At 42.3% G+C, this 18,688-nt stretch overlaps 1 protein-coding gene and 1 long non-coding RNA gene across 2 annotated transcripts in view; one reads left to right on the top strand and one right to left on the bottom strand.

The window, feature by feature from the left end:
- Positions 1-1,553: 1,553 nt before the first annotated feature.
- LOC109908692 (uncharacterized) lies at positions 1,554-4,981 on the bottom strand. Its single transcript, XM_020507345.2, has 7 exons — positions 4,459-4,981; positions 4,286-4,382; positions 4,098-4,201; positions 3,212-3,406; positions 2,847-3,020; positions 2,175-2,252; positions 1,554-1,823 (listed from the first exon to the last, which is right to left on the bottom strand). Exons 2-6 carry the CDS (start codon positions 4,324-4,326, stop codon positions 2,179-2,181), a joined length of 588 nt encoding a protein of 195 aa, XP_020362934.1. The 5' UTR covers positions 4,327-4,382; positions 4,459-4,981; the 3' UTR covers positions 1,554-1,823; positions 2,175-2,178.
- A 12,156-nt stretch (positions 4,982-17,137) lies between these two features.
- LOC109908508 (uncharacterized) overlaps positions 17,138-18,688 on the top strand; it is a 49,946-nt gene continuing 48,395 nt past the window's right edge. Inside the window, exon 1 of the long non-coding RNA XR_002257674.2 lies at positions 17,138-17,352. This is a non-coding gene — a long non-coding RNA (uncharacterized LOC109908508). The remainder of the gene's footprint in view (positions 17,353-18,688) is intronic.

The raw sequence follows: 18,688 nt of genomic DNA, 5'->3' as shown, positions 1-18,688 counted from the left end.
AAATTCAGACAAAACAGAGATGCTTGTTCTAGGTCCCAAGAAACAAAGAGACCTTCTGTTGAATCTGACAATTAATCTTAATGGTTGTACAGTCGTCTCAAATAAAACTGTGAAGGACCTCGGCGTTACTCTGGACCCTGATCTCTCTTTTGAAGAACATATCAAGACCATTTCAAGGACAGCTTTTTTCCATCTACGTAACATTGCAAAAATCTGAAACGTTCTGTCCAAAAATGATGCAGAAAAATTTATCCATGCTTTTGTCACTTCTAGGTTAGACTACTGCAATGCTCTACTTTCCGGCTACCCGGATAAAGCACTAAATGAACTTCAGTTAGTGCTAAATACGGCTGCTAGAATCCTGACTAGAACCAAAAAATTTGATCATATTACTCCAGTGCTAGCCTCCCTACACTGGCTTCCTGTCAAAGCAAGGGCTGATTTCAAGGTTTTACTGCTAACCTACAAAGCATTACATGGGCTTGCTCCTACCTATCTCTCTGATTTGGTCCTGCTGTACATACCTACACGTACGCTACGGTCACAAGACGCAGGCCTCCTAATTGTCCCTAGAATTTCTAAGCAAACAACTGGAGGCAGGGCTTTCTCCTATAGAGCTTCATTTTTATGGAACGGTCTGCCTGCCCATGTCAGAGACGCACACTCTGTCTCAACCTTTAAGTCTTTACTGAAGACTCATCTCTTCAGTGGGTCATATGTGTAGTCTGGCCCAGGAGTGGGAAGGTGAACAGAAAGGCTCTGGAGCAACGAACCGTCCTTGCTCTCTCTGCCTGGCCGGTTGCCCTCTTTCCACTGGGATTCTCTGCCTCTAACCCTATTACAGGGGCTGAGTCACTGGCTTACTGGGGCTCTCTCATACCTTCCCTGGGAGGGGTGCGTCACCTGAGTGGGTTGAGTCACTGATGTGGCGGAGATCTTTGTGGGCTATACTCAGCCTTGTCTCAGGATGGTAAGTTGGTGGTTGAAGATATCCCTCTAGTGGTGTGGGGCTGTGCTTTGGCAAAGTGGGTGGGGTTATATCCTACCTGTTTGGCCCTGTCCGGGGGTGTCATCGGATGGGGCCACAGTGTCTCCTGTCTCAGCATCCAGTATTTATGCTGCAGTAGTTCGTGTCGGGGGGGGGGGGGGGGGGGGGGGGGGGGCTAGGGTCAGTTTGTTATATCTGGAGTACTTCTCCTGTCCTAGTCGGTGTCCTGTGTGAATTTATGCTGGTCATTTATGACCATTTGAACATCTTGGCCATGTTCTGTTATAATCTCCACCCGGCACAGCCAGAAGAGGACTGGCCACCCCACATAGAAAGGCCGAAACCTAGAGAGGAACCAGGCTAGGGAGTTTTTCCTAGCCACCGTGCTTCTACACCTGCATTGCTTGCGGTTTAGGTTTTAGGCTGGGTTTCTGTACAGCACTTTGAGATATCAGCAAATGTACGAAGGGCTATATAAATAAATTTGATTTGATCATGATCTGAAACACTTAAGTGGACAGTCCCTTAAAAGTAATGTTTCAGTTTACAATTATGTACTACATGCTGGAGTAAACACAAATTTATTGTCAAGGTATCTCCAAATAATTTATACTTCAAGGTTAAGTCATATCATGTTCATTGTTTTGAGAGTTCTGATGAGAGCATGTCTCCTTAGTGTTGTGGTACAGTGGTAGTCCCTTCACTGTTTGAGTGCTCCTTTTCAGCATTGTTCACCTCACCAGGAGCAGTTGTGGTGCCGAGGTCACTTGGTTGTAGGGTCATCAGGAGTGAGTGTGCCGCTTGGAGTGGGACAAAAATGGGCCACCACAGCATTCTATCAACAGAACAGAGTTAGTGGATAGGAAAGGGCCATAACTATATGAAACCACATCTGACAAAGGCTGATATGTACAAGTGATACTGGCAATTGCAGTGTGCTGGTCAAGATTTATTGGGATGAGTCTTGTCCTGGAGACAGAATTGAACAATTCCAGCTAGGTGTGCCAGCTGTAAAGTCAAAATGAAGTTTGTAACAAATGCACTTCTAGATCATAATTTAAGGTTAGGCATGGTTAAGGTTAGATTGACTGTGGCTGTGCCAGTGAGTGATCACTGCAGAGCCAAGTCATCCCAATAAAAGCTGACCTGCTTGCCATAATGCAGCGTACCATGATCCCAGACATACCCTTTCAATGAGTTCCAAATGTATAGAGATCCTTGTCCTCTCCAAGGTCTCCAATGGGCTCAGGTGTAGGAGTCAACTCTGAGAACAGACCATTTAGCACAGAACCTACATGCAATTATAACATGTAAACAAACATTACCTCTTTGGGCCATTAGTTCCTGCCTGATGAACCCAGTATATATTTCAGAGCTAACGAACCCATGCTTGTTGGGCCTGACCCTTGGGGCCCACCCACATTTTGGGTTTGGGCAAAATATTTAACTGCCAGTGTTGGCAGAATTGCTAGAGTGTATGGATATGAAAAGACAAGTGTCTGAAATGGCACCTTATTCCCTGTAGTGCACTACCTTTGACCAGCGCCTCATGGTCAAGAAATCCTGTTGGGAGGCAGAGGAACTAACTAAAATAGAAGCTAGCAAGACTGAGCAGAGGTTATTTTTGAATGACTGCATTTTGAGTGGGTAGTTTGTGTCAAATGCCTTGACTAAAAACTGCAAAGGCATTACCTGCAAAGTTGTGTTGCAAAGCATAATGTTCTGGCATGTCTGCCTCATGATTTGTTGGGAGAGTATCCCCCCTTAAAGAAAGTCATTGAAACCAGACCCTAGTCAATGCTGTTGCCTAGATGCACTACAAGGATTAAGGGCATGCAATTTCAGACAGTCAAATTACCCCTTTTGAAGTCCATTCCCTTCTTCCAACGACTGCCAGGTGATACAGGCCTCCTGTCCTCAGTTGGAGAATGGAAGCCATATATAGCGATACCTTCCCTCGTCATTGGAGATAAAGGTGTCCTCTGTTTGGTTGTAACCATTATGGGGCCCAGAGTAACATCCTGGTTCCATACTAAAATAACACATTTTCATTATCACTGGCAAGGTTCCCTTCTCACTAACACATTTGCAGTACAGACAATTATTTTACTTAGTCTTTTGTAAAATCCCATCTCCTTCACCCATATTGAAGGTACAAAATACCTCCCCTTGGACACTTCTGCAGTGCATTTTGAGAAGGAAAGAGGAATTAAGATACTGCACCTTTCTTGGACTTCATCCCACTCCTCCAATGGTCGCCAGTGGCTTGAGGTTTGATGCGGTAGCCACGAGGGTCCAGTGTGGCCACGCAGCTGCTAACAAAGACCCTGGAGTGGTGAGCTACCCTGACAGACGCCTCAATGTTTATGGGATCACCCAGGAAGTAGACTCCAGAACCCCGCTCATAGAGCCAGTCACCTGGGCAGAAATGACAGAAGGTTATCCCAATTGACTAAAGGAACTTTACATTATTCCTTATAGTCCAAGGCCATTACATGTCAGTTCCTTCTAAAGAGGCTCTGGCAGCCATAAACTCCATCTAGATGTGAATCAAGTCACTGGTCTAGAAATGTAAAACCCTACTCATTTCACAATGGAAAAAAATATATTACTGAAGACCTTTTAACAGTTGCAGCTGACAGCATTTCAGTGACAACTGACTCCACAAATGTGTTCTCCGTTAACAGGTGTTCAGAGATACAGATAGCCAGAGGTGTACCTGGGCTAATTGCTATACGGTTTACATTAATAAGCACAGTTAGATGAAAATGTCAGTGTGGGAAACCTAATCCTATAAAATAGCACTTAAAACTACCCTGGACAGAATATTATAGTCAATAGGCACTAATAGTTAGCATCTATGAATGGGTTAAAAGGTCCATTGAGGAGTTTGTAAACAGGTCCATAGTTAGTAGGCTAATTGTTTAACGTTGCAGATAGAAACGTCAATAATTAAAGTGATGTCTGATGAGATTCTGTATTTAGCATGTCCAAGGATCATTTGTGCTCCACCATCCAAGCTTCTGGGAGAGCACAATGGTCTCCTAATCATCTGAACTTCCAACAAGGTTGTGCCCTGCTCAACGCAGCCCAGAATTTATATACCCACTTGTCATAAGCGTCAAGGAGAACTGCAGGTTGTCTTCAGCAGACACCGTGGCGCTGAAGGGGATCCAGGTCGGCTGGATAGGGGCACTGTCTGAACTGTACTTCCTGAAACAGAAAGTACAGAGTCTGGCAAGCAAACCAATAGGGACACAGTAGTCATTTTCATTTAACAGTATAACCTAAACTCACATTTCATAATGACAAGCAATTGGGATTACAGCACCAGCCATTCGAATAACCCCATCTGGTGTGGCTCTGGGTGTATATCTGAGGTGTCTTTGTTCATCTGTGGATTCACAAAGTAGAAATTAAACAGAAGGTTGTTTTAAGAAGTACGCTACTGAAACATTCACCATAATTACCAAACGCTTGGTTCCACAGTCTGATAGCGCTGCAAATATTCTGTATTCATCTCCGGCTGCTGATGCTGTAGCCCTGCAGGTCTCTTGGTCCTGTTCAACTCCAAGTCGCAGGTCATCCACGTCAATAAGAATACCAAGTTTAAACAGATCAGCATTCACAACTATCTCCATGTAGTCTGAATGGCACTTCACGTCGACCGTTTCCACTCGAACTGGTCTGGAAACTGTTTGTTGGGGAAGTTGAAGCTGTTTAAAAGGCAGACAATCCCCAAACTGTGGCAGTCGGCTTGGAAGTTGTTGCCATGTGCCAGTGCTGTACGTAAGTGAAAAAGTAGGAGTGATTAAGTTCTCCACTAGTAAAAACAGAACTAACTGCTTTGGAAATAACCAGAGTGTGTTTGCCATTATGAGTCCCATGCCAACAACTAATGTGAACCTGTAAATTGGAGTGCAATGTGCCTCTGCTATACTACAATTGGTGAAACTGGGGTAGCTTTGAACAACCTTGCAGGCTGTAAACCTGGGCTAGATTTGGCCCTAATTGGGCTTTGCATCTGATTAGTCAAACTATTTGCATGCATGTTCAGCACGTTCCTCTGCCCAGCTGATGCATAACAGAACGTACAAAGCCTGGATAGGTATTTCACGTATCAGCAAACACATCATATGTTATAGAAATCTGTCAGTCGATGACACCGTTGATGACATGCCACGCAACCATTGAATGGATGCATGCAACTTCTGAGCAGGGGAAAGCTACCATTATACTTCGATCACACCAACAGTATTTCTGCATTTTGGTACACGAGAATTACATTAATTTCCAATGAAACGCTGCGTTTGCCTTGCAGAGACACTGTATGCATAGACGTCTTGACAGAAATGGTAACAGGAGGTGAATGTTGAACTTTTGTTGCATGCATATCCAGATGATGCTGCGTAGTGTTTTTTCCAAAACACAGTCGGTGTTATCTGTGATGTTCCAGATTTGCCGAGGTCGCGCTCAAACATAGCAACCATTGGTTGATACAGGCTAACACGTTATCGTGTTAGCCAGTTGGCTATAATGTATGTTGTTCGGTGATAGGTAAAATACCTATCCAGGCGTTGTAACGCTTCGAGTACACCTACTGTGTCATTGCGTTTCGATACACCAGAAGTGCTTTCATTTCCAATGGAACGCTGCATTTGCCTTGCAGAGACACTGTATGTATAGACAGACGGCTTGACAGAAATGGTAACAGGAGGTGAATGTTGAACTTTGGCTATAATGTATGTTGTTCGGTGATAGGTAAAATACCTATCCAGGCGTTGTAACGCTTCGAGTACACCTACTGTGTCATTGCGTTTCGATACACCAGAAGTGCTTTCATTTCCAATGGAACGCTGCATTTGCCTTGCAGAGACACTGTATGTATAGACAGACGGCTTGACAGAAATGGTAACAGGAGGTGAATGTTGAACTTTTGTTGCATACACATCCAGAAATGATAGCTAGCTAAATGACTTACTGCAGAGTAGGGCTAACCCCGATCTAACTAGTAACTTAGACTGGTAGTTGATTTTAAGGTACAGTTATGATAATAGGGATTTGTAATTAAGATTGAGATTGGACTAAAATGTGGGTAATTGGATGTTTAGATGTAACCATAGACGGTCTTATTTTTGCATAGGGTCAATAAAACATGAAAAGAAAGGGAGAGATATCAGACTTCTGTTCCAAAAGGACACAATGGGAGGCCAGGCCAATACTTTAAACTACACATTTTAGTTAGCAACTTAATTATACATTTTCATAGAGATATGACACATTATTTTACGTGTAATTTCAGACATTTCAAGATCCAAAAAAGATGGTCCTGTACAGCTGTGTTTGAAAACATTTCCCAGAACTCAGCATAGTACTAGGAAAAGAGCTTTCAACAGTTCCTGGTATAAGGACAATTCATGGCTTGAATATTCTGTAAGTCAAGATTCTACTTATTGTTTCGCCTGTAGGCATTTTTCTCTGCCCAATACACCTTAATCTGCCTTCACATCACAGTCAGGGTTTTGTAACTGGAAAAAGGCCCCCGTTTAAAGATTCTGGTTTGAACCTCCATTCAAAGGCAGAGCATCATATCAACGCTATGTATGCTTGGAATCAGCATAAAAGGGCTATTGACAGCAACTCATCAATGTTAGATGTCGTAAATGAGAGTGGAGGAAAACTGCACTTACATTAAAACAATCGCACATGTGCTCCTATGAACTGACACTCAAAATATAGCGCAGAGGTCATCGAGAGTCGGGTGACTCTCACAAGGGTAATATTTTGACAATCTTAGAAGAAATAGCAAAGCTTGACCCTCTCATAGAGAAAAGGATGAATGCATGTGGCAATGGTAAGTACACAAGCCACCAAATCCAAAAATGAAGTTCTTGAGGGCTTAGCTGAGATGGTACAAAGTGAAATAATGAGAGAAGTAAAAGAAAGTTAAGTTTTTAGTGTAATTGTAATGAAACCAAAGATTTAAAGAAAAAATAACACATGTCTTTAGTTGTGAGGTACTATTACAATGGGGCCCATCCACGAAAGCTTGTTACACTTTCAGTCAGCTGAAAGCTTAGATGCAGCAGGTCTCACAAAAAATGATAATTGATTGCCTCGAAAAACATGGTCTGGACTACAGAAATAATCGTGTGGGGCAAGGCTATGACAGTGCATTCGTCATGAGCGGAAAGCATTCTGGTGTGTCTGCACGGATTAAAAACAGTGTAAGATTTGCATTTTATGTGCACTGTAATGCACATTGTTGGAATTTGGTTCTTGTCGATGCTGTAAAATCAGTGCCTGAGGAAGTTAACTTTTTTGCTCTCCTGCAGAAGCTTTATAAATTTGTTAACTGTTGTTCATCTCAAGTAGCTGGCAGTTCAGAAAGAGCTGTATCCACAGCAGCAGCCCAGGGAACTACAGAGACTATTCTGCCTGTGGCTATGGAACCCTGACCTGTTCACCGGACGTGCTGCCTTATCCCGGACCTGCTGTTTTCGGCACTCTCTCTACCGCACCCGTTGTCTCTAACTGAATGATCGGCTATGAAAAGCAAGTAACATTTACTCCTGAGGTGCTGACCTGTTGCACCCTCTACAACCACTGTAATAATTATTATTTGACCCTGCTGGTCATCTATGAACATTTGAACATCTTGGCCATGTACTGTTATAATCTCCACCCGGCACAGCCAGAAGAGGACTGGCCACCTCTCAGAGCCTGGTTCCTCTCTAGCTTTCTTCCTAGTTTTCTGCCTTTCTAGGGAGTTTTTCCTAGCCACCGTGCTTCTACATCTGCATTGCTTGCTGTTTGGGGTTTTAGGCTAAGTTTCTGTATAGCACTTTGTGACATCGGCTGACGTAAAAAGGGCTTTATAAATACATTTGATTGATTGATTAATTGACTTATCTAAGGTGGGCATGCAGATACATGGCATGCCGTAATCTGAGGGACAGGTTTCCAGCAGTTCTGAGAGTGCTACAGGATATCACACTTGAACATAGTGGTGGTAGATCAGTGGACGCAAGGGGGCCTTCTTTCTCAGATAGATTTACATTTCATAGGGCTTTTGGTTACCTTTTGTAAAGTGCTTGGTGATGCCAAATGTCTTTCTGACATGCTCCAATCAAGCTCTCTTGACCTAGCAAGGGCTGTGGATCTAGTAGGTGCCCTTACAGACACATTACAGGAAGGGCTGTGGATCTAGTAGGTGCTGTGGATCTAGTAGGTGCTGTGGATCTAGTAGGTGCCCTTACAGACACATTACAGGACTACAGAAGGTAGGGTTACTATGGAGAACTATGGAAAGAGGTTGAAGAGATTGCAGAGCACTGCAAAATAAGTGTGCAAACAGTGTGTAAAAGACAGCCTAAAACAAGCTTAAGATTTCACGACTCATTGATGATGAGCACTGTAGGACAGAAAAACTGTGACCAATGTGATGGTGAGAGCTTCCAAAGAGCGATCTTTTATCAGGTGCTTGACAGTCTCACAGCTGAGCTGCAGAGGTGTCTTTCAAAGAAGAATTGCGAGATAATGCAAGGGGTCCAGTCTCTTAACCCAAAGAGGACAACATTCTTGAATGAGGAGCCTCTGTTTGCCTTTGCTCAGACCTTTGAGTCAGATTTAGAGGACCTCAAACATGAGGTTCATCAAACCAAGCGACTTCTTGATAGGATAGAAGTGGAAGGGACAGACGGTCTACTCTCCTTGACTTTGTTGTGTTTCTAGAACCTTATAAAGAGGTCTTCAATTAGCTACTTTGACTACAGCAGTCAGCAGTGCTTCTTGCGAGAGAGGCTTCTCAGCTTTAAAACGGATTTAAACCCACCTTTGGACAACAATGGTTGATGACAGGTTGTCACCTCGGAATTCTCAGTGTTGAGTCAAGGAGGGCACGCTCCCTCAACATGGATGAGTTTGTGAAACATTTTGCCAGTTCTCACCAGAACCTCGGAATTATGCTGTTTTAAATCTACCTAGGATAATTTGGTGCTTAGATGGTCCCTCTGGTCGTGATTAAAACCTGCACTGTGTACTAGCTAGTACACTGACATTCTAAAATCATAAATCCAAAGGGTATCATGTCACACAGATATAATTTGGTCTTGATTAGGACAATTCCAAAACTTTTCTTTGCTATTAGTTAACATAATATATATAGCATAAATATGATATTATGCGTTTGTAATATCGATGGGCACTAAACGTATTTTTATTTTTCAAGTCCATTTCTGCTTTGATACCTGGTTTGTCAAATTGCAGTGTGTTTTTTGTTGTTGTAAATGAAGTTTTTTGTAAATAAACTATGCAATTTTTGTAGCACACAAATGCTATCTTATTTCCTTGGTGCTTGAGATTTATTTTCTGAAAATATTTAGGATGTTCAACACTTACAGACCCAGATTTATATATTCATGAAAACAGAGTGACCCAAGTCTCTCCAGTATGTGAGTACAGTACAGTGTGTGTGTGTGTGTGTAGTACAGTACTGAGAGAGAGAACGAAATTGAGCTGCAGTTCTAAGGTAGAGACTATTCATAGTATGTTAAAGAATTGTGAAGTGACCCTTTTGGACCACACTATCTGCCACATTGAAGAACTCTGGGTTAAGTGAATTATCACTTCTACCTCCAATCAGCAATCATAGGATTCATTCATGCTCCTTAGATGCCAGGTTAGGGTTACACACACATTGTCTGTCATGGTCTATGGACACCCTGAAGTAGCCTTGGCCACCCCATGTATAAAACTCTAGTTCCGCCACTGGACAGGAAGCCCACATTCAAACTAACTTCAGTTTTTAAAATTCACACTTATAAGTCATCAGTGACTTGCGTTAAAAGCTTTGAGTAATGAATCGTTTTTCCGCGCAGTTTGGTGAAAGCCATGAAGGCTTCAGGAAACTTCGGTTTCCCATTACTACCAAAAAGTCAAGACGTTCTGTGACTATAATGTGTCATTTCCTCCGACGCGGTGCAAGCAGCAATAGGGTGTGTCGGAAAAATCAGGAACAGCCTTTTGTGATTGGTCCATGGATGTCTGTGATCCAACTTCTGGAGTAATCAGCTGCTGATGCGTTGAATAATTGAATATTGAAGTAGGCTCACATTCTGACCAATCATAAATATTTGTGCATAATATAAATTATCTTCTAGCTTATTGTTCAATCTTGTACAGTTAGTCAAATTTGAAAATCACCTCTTTCCCTGATTATTCAACATCACTAGGGAGCAGCAGTAAACCACAGCCCATTTACCCGTTGGACTTGTTTGCACTTGACAAATGTTAGTTTACATTGGCACGTTACGTTCACTAGTTCCAAAAACATCCAATGATTTTGCATAGCCACATCAATTCAACAGAAATACTCATCATTAATGTAGATGAAAATACAAGTTATACACATGGAATTATAGATATAGCTCTCCTTAATGCAACTGCTGTGTCAGATTTTAAAAAAACATTACAGAAAAAGCAAACCATGCAATAATCTGAGACGGCGCTTAGAAAATAAATACAATTATCCGCCATGTTGGAGTCAACAGAAATCAGAAATCACATTATAAATATTCCCTTACCTTTGATGATCTTCATCAGAATGCACTCCCAGGAATCCTAGTTCCACAATAAATGCTTGATTTGTTCGATAATATCCATTATTTATGTCCAAGTAGCTACTTCGTTAGCGCGTTTAGTACACAAATCCAGATGCTCATGCAGGTCCATCCGAACATCGGACGATAACTTCAAAAAGTCATATTACAGATCGAAGAAACTTGTCAAACTAAGTATAGAATCAATCTTTAGGGTGTTGTTATCATAAATCTTCAATAAAGTTCCAACCGGAGAATTCCTTTGTGTATAGAGAAGCCAAGGAACGCAGGTCGCTATCATGTGAATTGCGCGTGACCAGCCCTTGGCTCTCTGCCAGACACCTGGCTCATTCAGCTCCCATTCAGCCCCACAACACAGTAGAAGCCTCATTCAAGTTTCTAAAGACGGTTGACATCTAGTGGAAGCCCTAGGAAGTGCAACTTCATCCATATCCCACTGTGAATTCAATAGGGTCTGGGCTGAAAATCGACCAACCTCCAATTTCTCACTTCCTGTTTGGATTTCTCCTCAGGTTTTTGCCTGCCATATGAGTTCTGTTATACTCACAGACATCATTCAAACCGTTTTAGAAACTTCAGAGTGTTTTCTATCCAATACTAATAATAATATGCATATATTAGCAACTGCGACTGAGGAGCAGGCCGTTTACTCTGGGCACCTCTGGGCACCTTTCATCCAAGCTACTCAATACTGCCCCTGCAGCCATAAGACGTTTTTAACAACCTTTTAGTTCCAGATTCCTTACTCAACTGAAAAATCCATGTTGCCTACCTGTCTTTAAAATCTGCATATCTGCAGTCAATTTTCATGCTGTGAGGAAGAGAGAGAGAGAGGGAGAGAAAGTTGGGGACACAGAGAGAGATTTTAAAGGTCCAATGTATCAGTTTTTACATCAATATCAAATAACTTCTGGTTAACAATTAAGTACCTTACTGTGATTGTTTTAAATTAAAATGGTACAATTTCAAATAAATCTAGATTGTCACGCCCTGACCTTAGTTATCTTTGTTTTCTTTATTATTTTGGTTAGGTCAGGGTGTGACGAGGGTGGTTTGTTTAGTTTTTGTATAGTCTAGGGTTTTTTGTATGTCTAGGGGTTTTTGTGTATCTAGGTGTTTATATGTCTATGGTTGCCTAGATTGATTCTCAATCAGAGGCAGCTGTTTATCGTTGTCTCTGATTGGGGACCATATTTAGGTAGCCATATTCTGTTGGTATTTTGCGGTTTGTTGTTTTGTATAGTTGGTTCAGTGGTCTCGCTTTCATTAAAGAAGATGTACGCTTACCACTCTGCGCCTTGATCTCCTCTATATGACGACCATGACATAGATGTTATTGGCAAAGAAGTTAGGAACTCTCTTTCTTATTAACAAATTTCTGCTGGCCAAAGGTCCATCCCACCAAAACAGGTGGACATTTCAGGCAGGTCTTTTCAAACAGCTCTTTACAGGGCATTATCATTATTTTCACAGTATCATTCCAACCTCACACTGACCTGTTTTTACTATATTTTTTCTACTATTTCAAATTTTTGACTGCACTGGGCCTTTAACCTTCCCTTTCCGCAAATATACAGACAGTTGACTAAGGAGTGAAAAGATGTATGAGAAGAACTGTTATCTGTAGATTGAAGGTCAGACTCCAAGTGCTAAACAGTTAGGGTCTTTTACCTCCATCTGGCACAATAGCATCCTCGTCAGAGAGAGCGAGAGTAAGCGAGAGAGCGACGGGAGAGGGGGAGAGAAAGAGAGAGACTCAGGAGTTCATTGAACGTTGCACCAGAGCATTGCAGGCAAAGGTGACAGACCTGCTTCATCCAGGAATCAATAATAACTCTATTTTTTTCTGCAAGATGCAAAAGCACATTAGACTTCTGAAAAAACGTCTGAATCGTTATTTCTTTTCTCAGTTTGATATCACACTAGAATGATGCTAATATTACTGCACTCTGTTGTGCATCATTCCTTCTTACTCTAACTCAGTAGGGTGCATTTAAAATGGCACACAGAGATGGGTACAAAGCTCTCCTTCGCCCTCCATTTGGCAAATCCGACCATAATTCTATCCTCCTGATTCCTACTTACAAGCAAAAATTAAAGCAGGAAGCACCAGTGACACTGTCAATAAAAAAATGGTCAGATGAATCAGAAGCTAAGCTACAGGACTGTTTTGCTAGCACAGACTGGAATATGTTCCGGGATTCTTCCGATGGCATTGAGGAGTACACCATATCAGTCATTGGCTTCATCAATAAGTGCTTTGATGACACCGTCCCCACAGTGACTGTACGTACATACCCCAACCAGAAGCCATGGATTAAAGACAACATCCGCACTGAGCTAAAGGGTAGAACTACCGCTTTCAAGGAGCAGGAATCTAACCCGGAAGCTAATAAGAAATCCTGCTATGCCCTCCGACGAACCATCAAACAGGCAAAGTGTCAATACAGGACTAAGATCGAATTGTACTACACTGGCTTTGACGCTTGTCGGATGTGGCAGGGCTTGCAAACCATTGCAGACTACAAAGGGAACCACAGACGAGAGCTGCCCAGTGACAGCCTACGAGATGAGCTAAACTACTATGCTCGCTTTGAGGCAAATAACACTGAAACATGCATGAAAGCACCAGCTGTTCCGGACAACTGTGTGATCATGCTCACCGCAGCCATTGTGAGTAAGACCTTTAAACAGGTCAACATTCACAAGTCCGCAGGGCCAGACAGAGTACCAGGACGTGTGCTCCGAGCATGCGCTGACCAACTGGCAAGTGTTTCACTGACATTTTCAACCTCTCCCTGTCCAAGTCTGTAATACCAACATGTTTTAAGCAGACCACCATAGTCCCTCTGCCCAAGAAAACTAAGGTAACCTGCCTAAATTACTACTGACCCGTAGCACTCACGTCTTTAGCCATGAAGTGCTTTGAAAGGCATGGCTCACATCAACACCATTATCCCAGAAACCCTAGACCCACTCCAATTTGCATACCGCCCAAACAGATCCACAGATGATGCAATCGCTATTCCACACAACACTGACCTTTCCCACCTGAACAAAGGGAACACCTATGTGAGAATGCTTTTAATTGACGACAGCTCGTGTTCAACACCATAGTGCCCTCAAAGCTCATCAATTAGCTGAGGAGCCTGGGACTAAACACCCCTCTGCAACTGGATCCTGGACTTCCTAACGGGCCGCCCCCAGATGGTAAGGGTACGTAACAACACATCCGCCATGCTCATCCTCAACACAGGGGCCCCTCAGGGGTGCGTGCTCAGTCCCCTCCTGTACTCCCTGTTCACTCATGACTGCATGGCCAGGTACGACTCCAACACCATCATTAAGTTTGTAGATGACTCAACAGTGGTAGGCCTGATCACTGACAACGCGAGACAGCCAATAGGGAGGAGAGGTCAGAGACCTGGCCATGCGGCGCCAGGACAACAACCTCTCCATCAACGTGATCAAGACAAAGGAGATGATTGGACTACAGGAAAAGGAGGACCGAGCATGCCCCCATTCTCATCGAAGGGGCTGTAGTGGAGCAGGTTTCAGAGTTTCAAGTTCTTTGGTGTCCACATCATCAACAAACTAACATGGTTCAAACACACCAAGACAGTTGTGAAGAGGGCACAACAAAACATATTCCCCCTCAGGAGACTGAAAAGATTTTGCATGGGTCCTCAGATCCTCAAAAGTTTCTACAGCTGCACCATTGAGAGCATCACTGCCTGGTATGGCAACTGCTATACCTCCGACTGCAAGGTACTACAGAGTACATTTCTGGGGCCAAGCTTCCTGCCATCAAGGGCCTGGTATAGAACCAGGCAGTGTTACTCTCTGTTGTTATCTATGCATTGTCACTTTACTAACTCTTACCTACAGTTAAAGTCGAAAGTTTACATACACTTGAGTCATTAAAATTAGTTTTTCAACCACTCCAGAAATGTCTTGTTAACAAACTATAGTTTTGGCAAGTCGTTTAGGACATCTACTGTGTTCATGACACAAGTTATTTTTCAACAATTGTTTACAGACAGATTATTTAACTTATAATTCACTGTATCACAATTCCAGTGGGTCAGAAGTTTACTTACACTAAGTTGACTGTGCCTTTAAACAGCTTGGAAAATTCCATAAAATGATGTCATGGCTTTAGAAGCTTCTGATTGACATTGCTAATTGACATAATTTTAGTCAATTGGAGGTGTACATGAGGATGTATTTCAAGGCCTACCTTTAAACTCAGTGCGTCTTTGCTTGACATCATGGGAAAATCAAAAGAAAAATTAGCCAAGAACGCAGACAAAAAAATGTAGACCTCCACAAGTCTGATTCATCCTTGGGAACACTTTCCAAATGCCTGAAGGTACCACGTTCATCTGTACAAACAATAGTACGCAAGTATAAACACCATGGGACCACGCATCCATCATACCGCTCAAGAAGGAGACGTGTTTTGCCTCCTAGAGATTAACGTACTTCTGTGTGAAAAGTGCTAATCAATCCCAGAACAACAGAAAAGGTCCCTGGAGGAAACAGGTACAAAAGTATCCCTATCCACAGTAAAACGAGTCCTATATCGACACAACCTGGATGGCCACTCAGCAAGGAAGAAGCCACTGCTCCAAAACCGCCATAAAAAAGCCAACTACGGTTTGCAACTGCACATGGGGACAAAGATCATACTTTTTGGAGAAATGTCCTCTGGTCTGATGAAACAAAAATAGAACTGTTTGGTCATAATGCCCATCATTATGTTTGGAGGAAAAATGGGAAGGCTTGCAAGCAGAAGAACACCATCCCAACCGTGAAGCATGGGGTTGGCAGCATCCTGTTGTGGGGTTGCTTTGGTGCACTTCACAAAATAAATGGCATCATGAAGATGGAAAATTATGTGGATATATTGAAGCAAAATCTCAAGACATCAGTCAGGAAGTTAAAGCTTGGTCGCAAATGGGTCTTCCAAATGGTCAATGAACCCAAGCATGCTTCCAAAGTTGTGGCAAAATGGCTTAAGGACAACAAAGTCAAGGTATTGGAGTGGCCATCACAAAGCCCTGACCCCAAATCCTATAGAAATGTTTTGGGCAGAACTGAAAAAGCGTGTGCGAGCAAGGAGGCCTACAAACCTGACTCGGTTACACCAGCTCTGTCAGGAGGAATGGGACAACATTCACACCAACTTATTGTGGGAAGGTTGTGGAAGGCTACCCGAAGCATTTGACCCAAGTTAAACAATTTAAAGGCAATGCTACCAAATACTAATTGAGTGTATGTAAACTTCTGACCCACTGAGAATGTGATGAAATTATTCTCTCTACTATTATTCTGATATTTCACATTCTTGAAATAAAGTGGTGATCCTAACTGACCTAAGACAGGGACGTTTTTCTAGGATTAAATGTCAGGAATTGTCAAAAACTGAGTTTAAATGTATTTGGCTCAGGTGTATGTAAACTTCCCACTTCAACTGTACATGTACATATTACCTCAATTACCTTGACTAACCGGTGCCCCCGCACATTGACTCTGTACCGGTACCCCCTGTATATAGTCACACTATTGTTATTTTAATGCTGCTCTTTGACTACTTTTATTTCTTAATCTTATTTATATTGTTTAAACTGCATTGTTGGTTAGGGGCTTATAAGTAAGCATTTCACTGTTCACTGTTGTATTCAGCGCATGTGACTAATTATACAATCTGATTTTATTTGATTCCCTATATAGTCCACTACTTCTGATTAGGGCCCACAGGGCTCTGGTCAATAGTAGTACACTAATGAATGAGGTGCAATTTGGGATGCAGATCTAGTCTCTGGTGAAAGATTGTTATCATTGGTTCTGGGTTGCAAGGTTATCAGACAGATAATATGTAAAACATATATGACATGGGTGGGATTTCCCCTTGGGCATTTTGGTTGGCTAATCAAAGTAGCAAATCCATACTAGCCTAAGACGTGTTGGGTTGCTTGATAATATAAATCATTTATTGAAGTAAGTAGAATGCAGTCTGAGTGACATAATGAATAGCATGTAAGTTAACAATGTAATGCTGACATAATAACATCTCACACTATGCCCTCTATAGAAGGTTCTCGTTAGGCCTAATTCATCCTTTATTAATTATATGATTATTAGCCCATTCATTACCCCCTTATCAACAAAACTTGAAGACCTGCGTAAACAGGTCGTTTAGTACGCCATAATCAGACCTGTTGGTTATCATGGTCAAGCACCATCCGATAAGGACCCCGGATAGTTCCCGAAACACAAACCACATTCTCTCATTTCCGCTATTGGACAAAATTGCGCCAGTACCATTTTGGGTGGATGATAATGTTTATTATTGGCCATAACTTTGTATAATCAAAATAATACATAATATTTTCAATATGTTTTATCTAATGCACAAAATAATTAGGATATCACCTTTGTTAACGTTTAGAAAACCTGTACGCATTGTGCGCCCCTGCTTTCAGAAATATTGGTACGGTCTTTTCAATTGCGCTGCAAGCGTACAGAGAGCCACAAGAAGAACGTGAAACCCGCTCCAAAGAAGATGCCTCGGACCGATGTCGGTGTTAATTGATCTGGTTATTCTGTTGTAAGAAAAGGAAACACCACACTGCGGCATAATTTCATTTTTGCCCCGCGGAGAGGAGGATGGTGTGTGGGTTGTCATAACTTTGGACTCGCTGCTTTTCCTTGACACGCGCACTGATCCAGTTGGTGAGGGTGAGTGCTTCTAGTAGCCTACTGGAGATGGAGAAAGATTGGCTACATTGTTGTTATATTGTTGCACATCATAACCACCTGTATGGGATGTTGGAGGAATAGTTGTAGGCTACAATGTCACACTGTCATACGTTTAAAAAAAATGGAAATCCAATATAGGCTATGGAGTAATGCGTCAACATGCCTTTTACCTATAAATTGTAGCTCTGAATGAGCCTAGGTCAGATATCGGGCAAAATTGATTCGTTTCTAAACAGCAATTGTCAAATATATGCGCAATAATAAGCCCATTGGACACCTAAAGGCCGAGCCAGCTGTGGTTTCTACCGTGGGCTTTCTATGGCAATACAATCATTTAGAATGGAATGACTGAGAATGTGCAGGTAGATTAGGCCTATCGTTTAAATAATCATTAAATATATATATGTTTATTGTTTGATATAGTGGCCTAAAAGTCTATCACTTTTATATGAGCACATGGAGAGCTTCTTTAGGGCTGATGAAGCAAAGCTTTCAGCGCTTTTCCAATGTATACAACCTGGTCTCAGAGCATTTTGTCATTTTACATATGTAAGTCCGATTTTTTTTTTTTTTCAAATCAAATTGTATTTGTCACATGCGCAGAATACAACAGTGAAATGCTTACTTACAAGCCCTTAACTAACAATGCTTTAAAAAGTGAAGAAAATAATAGATATAGAAAAATAAAATGAACTAATAATTAAACAGCAGCAGTAAAATAACAGTAGAGAGGCTATATTCAGGGGGTACCAGTACAATCATCTCCTTTGTCTTGATCACGTTGAGGGAGAGGTTGTTGTTCTGGCACCACACGGACAGGTCTCTGACCTCCTCCCTGTAGGCTGTCTCATCGTTGTTGGTGATCAGGCCTAGCACTGTTGTGTCATCGGCAAACTTGATGATGGTGTTGGGAGTACAGGGAGTACAGGAGAGGACTGAGCACGCACCCCTGAGGGGCCCCGTGTTGAGGATGAGCATGGCGGATGTGTTATTACCTACCCTTACCCTCTCGGGGCGGCCCCTCAGGAAGTCCAGGATCCAGTTGCAGAGGAAGGTGTTCAGTCCCAGTGTCCTTAGCTTAGTGATGAGCTTTGAGGGCACTATGGTGTTGAACACGAGCTGTAGTCAATGAATAGCATTATCACATAGGTGTTCCTTTTGTCCAGGTGGGAAAGGTCAGTGTTGTGTGCAATAGAGATTGCATCATCTGTGGATCTGTTGGGGTGGTATGCAAATTGGAGTGGGTCTAGGGTTTCTGGGATAATGGTGTTGATGTGAGCCATGCCTTTCAAAGCACTTCATGGCTAAAGACGTG

The sequence above is a fragment of the Oncorhynchus kisutch genome, linkage group LG17 (genome assembly GCF_002021735.2).
Source record: "Oncorhynchus kisutch isolate 150728-3 linkage group LG17, Okis_V2, whole genome shotgun sequence".
NCBI classification, from domain to species: Eukaryota; Metazoa; Chordata; class Actinopteri; order Salmoniformes; family Salmonidae; genus Oncorhynchus; species Oncorhynchus kisutch.
This window is presented reverse-complemented; position numbering and strand designations above follow the sequence as displayed.